The following is a 3,434-nucleotide window of genomic DNA, read 5'->3' on the forward strand; positions in this document are numbered from 1 at the left end:
TCATAAAAATATTAAAAATAAAACAAATCCCAGTTCACATTTTGCTCTCTGGTACAATAATTTCAGGGCACAGTGGAGGCTGGCTGCTCCCTGAGGGTCAGGGGGCCAGGAGCCACCTGCAGTAGTACAGCCAGCAGGACAGGCACTTTGCCAGCTGGGGACTGTCCCACAACACCTCAATGAGGCAAGCAGAGCAGACCTGGCACAACAGCCATGGTCAGCTGAGAGTCCAGACTGCTAGACAAGCCTTCAGGCATGAGGCAGGTCTGAGGTCAAACAAGGAAATCAATCCTCAGGTCAATGTCAGGTCCAGTGATGTTAACCAAGGTCAGACATAGTCCAGTGATTACCAGGCAGGCCCATCATGATGAGGCATGTCTGAAATCCAGTGAGGAAGTCAGGCCATGCACCAGGGCCTGGATCAACAGGGTCTGTGGCCAGACACAGGCATGGCAGTGACAGAGCTGAAGGCACGCATGCCTACACGTAGCTCAGGCAGGGACTAATGGCTTAGGACTGACCTGAAAGTTGGTGCCTGGCCATCCACAGGAGGAGCGGGTGGAGTCTCCATGTGGATCTGCTCAAGGCCATTAAAGCCTCTTGTTTTGCTCAGGACACAGAATTTTGCATTGAAACATTTTAGTCCCTGTTCTGCCAATTGATGGGGGCAACAGAAATAACATAGACACCAATGGAAAGAATAGGCTTATTTTACTATTGGTGTTTTAAGATAATAGAAAAATGAATAACATATTCACATATAAGGTTAGTCTACTAAGCTCTCATGCAAACAGCACAAGCAACAACAAAGACAATAAGAAAGCTAATGTACCTAACCATTACTACACACAGGAAATAACAATGATTAAGAAAGACACATCACCAATTGCCCTAGTACTTCATCATCATCCAGACCTGCAGTTGCTGGGGAGATCCTGGTTGCAGTGAGGGTTTGGAGAGCCCTTCCCAGCAATTGGGAAGTCCTTCACAGTGCGTCCACTCATAGATGAGGTGTCCAAAGTTGCTGCAAGAGAGTCCAGCTTTTATCGGCCAAATTAGCAAGCAAAAAATAACTTGCAGTTTCTTATCTTTTGTGCAGATAATACCTGGTGGTACTTCCCTCCAACAAACCGAGGCCAGGGCTTGGCCAGAGCCCAGGACACGGGTGGTGGGGTTTCCCAAGTTATATTATAGAGAGGGCATGACCTTGGCAACACTTCATGGGAAATTATATAACCAGTACCCAACTTCTCTCTGAGATACTGTGCAGAAGGCGCCATGGCCTTGGGCAGATACAGCCTATACAAGAGTCATCTATAAGCTATCTCCCAGGCAGCATGGCCTAGGACAGATACAGAGCCTATGCAAAGGTTATCTGCATTTATGTTCTCCATTAAGTGATCTAGTTAACTAACACAAAGAAACACTGTTTACAAGGAATACAGGATTCATCTACAAGTCAACTCTGGCTTGGACCTGCTGTCCAAGCCCTAGCATTTCAGTACCCTTCCTCCAAGGTGAAAACCTGCTGCTTCTTTGGAAGAACTTCAGGAAAAAGAATCCATTTTCCTACTTTATAAATCTGCTATTTATCATGAGGTTTTTTACCCCATGGATTTTCTCCAGAGTCAGATCTTAGATTACAGAGTTTCTATTGTAAATTGGATAGGATGCCTGGGTCAAGACGATCTGGAAGGTCTCTTCCAACCCACGCCTTTCTGTGCTTCTAGGACTCTACGGTGCCCCCTCCCCCCACTCCCTGCAGAGGCCACCACTGTGCTGCTCCTCTGTGATATGGAACCTGCTCCTCTGTGACATCACCTCCCAGGATCAAGGGCATCACGGTAACACCAGTGCTGCAGGCAGCACCTTGGCGGTTGCACTCAAGGGGACGAGTTCTTGCAACTGACTTGTGTTGCTGACAGCCATGAATATTATTGCTCCTCATCTTGCTGGCTGCATCCGGGTCCGCGCACGGTGCATGGGACACCTGTGGGTAAGTGGCCCCGGGCTCTGGGAGGGAGCGTGGGAAGCTTTAGGGGATTCCCTGAGCAATCCACTTGCCCTCTGTGGCCACACTGCAGCTTCCCAAACCCCATGTAGGAAGGAGACTCAGTTCCTTACCAGCACCCAGGCTGCAGGCACAACGCATCTCTGGGGTTCAAGCACAAGCAGGCACAGACAGATGCATGGCCCATGGGCTTCCCTGGCCCTGCGGGCCCAGCAACCAGTGCCCCATGCACAGGGCCCTGCAACCAGCTGAGCTTCAGCCTCAGCAGCCCAAGCCATCGAGCAGGACACTCATGACTTTCTGCTTACAGACAGGTCTGCGGGCTCCAGCCCGTGGCGGCTTCCTACATCTCGTCGCGCATTGTGGGTGGCACAGATGTCCAGGCTGGTGCCTGGGCCAGCATCGTCAGCATCTGGGATTACAGACACCGGAGCACGGCAAATCAGCGCAGGGTCCCTCATCAGCAACAGTGGGTCCTCACAGCTGCCCACTGCTTCCTCAATGTCAGAACATAAGGAGGAGTAGGGAGTGGGCATGTCTCCAAAACACCAGCAGCTGCTGGTGGCCACAGCACCACGTGCTGCTCCCATCCCATTTCCTCGCAGAGCGCCCACTGCCGCGCCCTGCACGGCCCAGCTGAGAGCCTGCTCAAGGACAAGGCTGTGCTCGTGCCACTGCTTCCTAAAGCCTCCAGCTCACCATTCCCGGAGCCCAAGGCACACTAGGGCAGTCGCACCCTCCATACAGAGCATAGCTTTCCTCTCTGTCTTGGGAAGCAGAAGGCCCCAGGGAGCTGCTGGGCTGCCGCAGCGCATGGCTCTGCTCCCTCTCACCCCTCTCTCCATCTGCCTTCCAGCGACACGAGCCTGTGGCGTGTGGGGCTTGGGGCCACCGTCTTGAATCAGCAGGTGGAACTGCGCCAGGTTAAGCGGCTCCTGACTCACGAGTACTTTGATCCTGTCACCAAGAGGAACGACATTGCCTTGCTGGAATTGGACCAGCCTGACACATGCAGCGACTACATCCAGCTTGCCTGCGTGCCTGAGACCACGCTGAGAGTGTCTGAGCTGCAAAACTGCTTCATCGCTGGCTGGGGTCAAGCCACGGCAAGAAGTGAGTTCCCAAAAAGGGCTCATGTCCTGAGGGCAAGCTTGGCACAGCAGGGACAGATGGCTGGGGCTTCCCAACTGCAGAGGCCAAAACCAGAGGAGAGCTGGGGGGCAGATGCCTCTGCAGAGATGTGTCTGGTCCACTCCCCAAAGCCAGACAGCAGGGACACAGAGCTCTAACAGCCCTCCAGAGGCAGAGCCAAGCACTGGGGAAAGGCTTCACCCCCACACAGGCGGAATCGTAGAATTTTAGGGGCTGGAATGGACCTTACAGATCATCTAGTCCCAGCCCCCCCAGCCATGGGCAGGGATAC

General features: G+C 53.0%; 1 protein-coding gene across 1 annotated transcript in view; it reads left to right on the forward strand.

Moving 5' to 3' along the window:
- Positions 1-1,927: 1,927 nt before the first annotated feature.
- The window catches only part of LOC103808654 (acrosin-like), a 2,574-nt gene continuing 1,067 nt past the window's right edge, over positions 1,928-3,434 (forward strand). The window contains 5 exon segments of the mRNA XM_009081453.1: positions 1,928-1,996; positions 2,326-2,430; positions 2,432-2,474; positions 2,477-2,521; positions 2,870-3,124. Of these exon segments, the coding sequence (XP_009079701.1) occupies positions 1,928-1,996; positions 2,326-2,430; positions 2,432-2,474; positions 2,477-2,521; positions 2,870-3,124 (517 nt within the window).

This window comes from Acanthisitta chloris, unplaced genomic scaffold, assembly GCF_000695815.1.
Source record: "Acanthisitta chloris isolate BGI_N310 unplaced genomic scaffold, ASM69581v1 scaffold1899, whole genome shotgun sequence".
NCBI lineage: Eukaryota > Metazoa > Chordata > Aves > Passeriformes > Acanthisittidae > Acanthisitta > Acanthisitta chloris.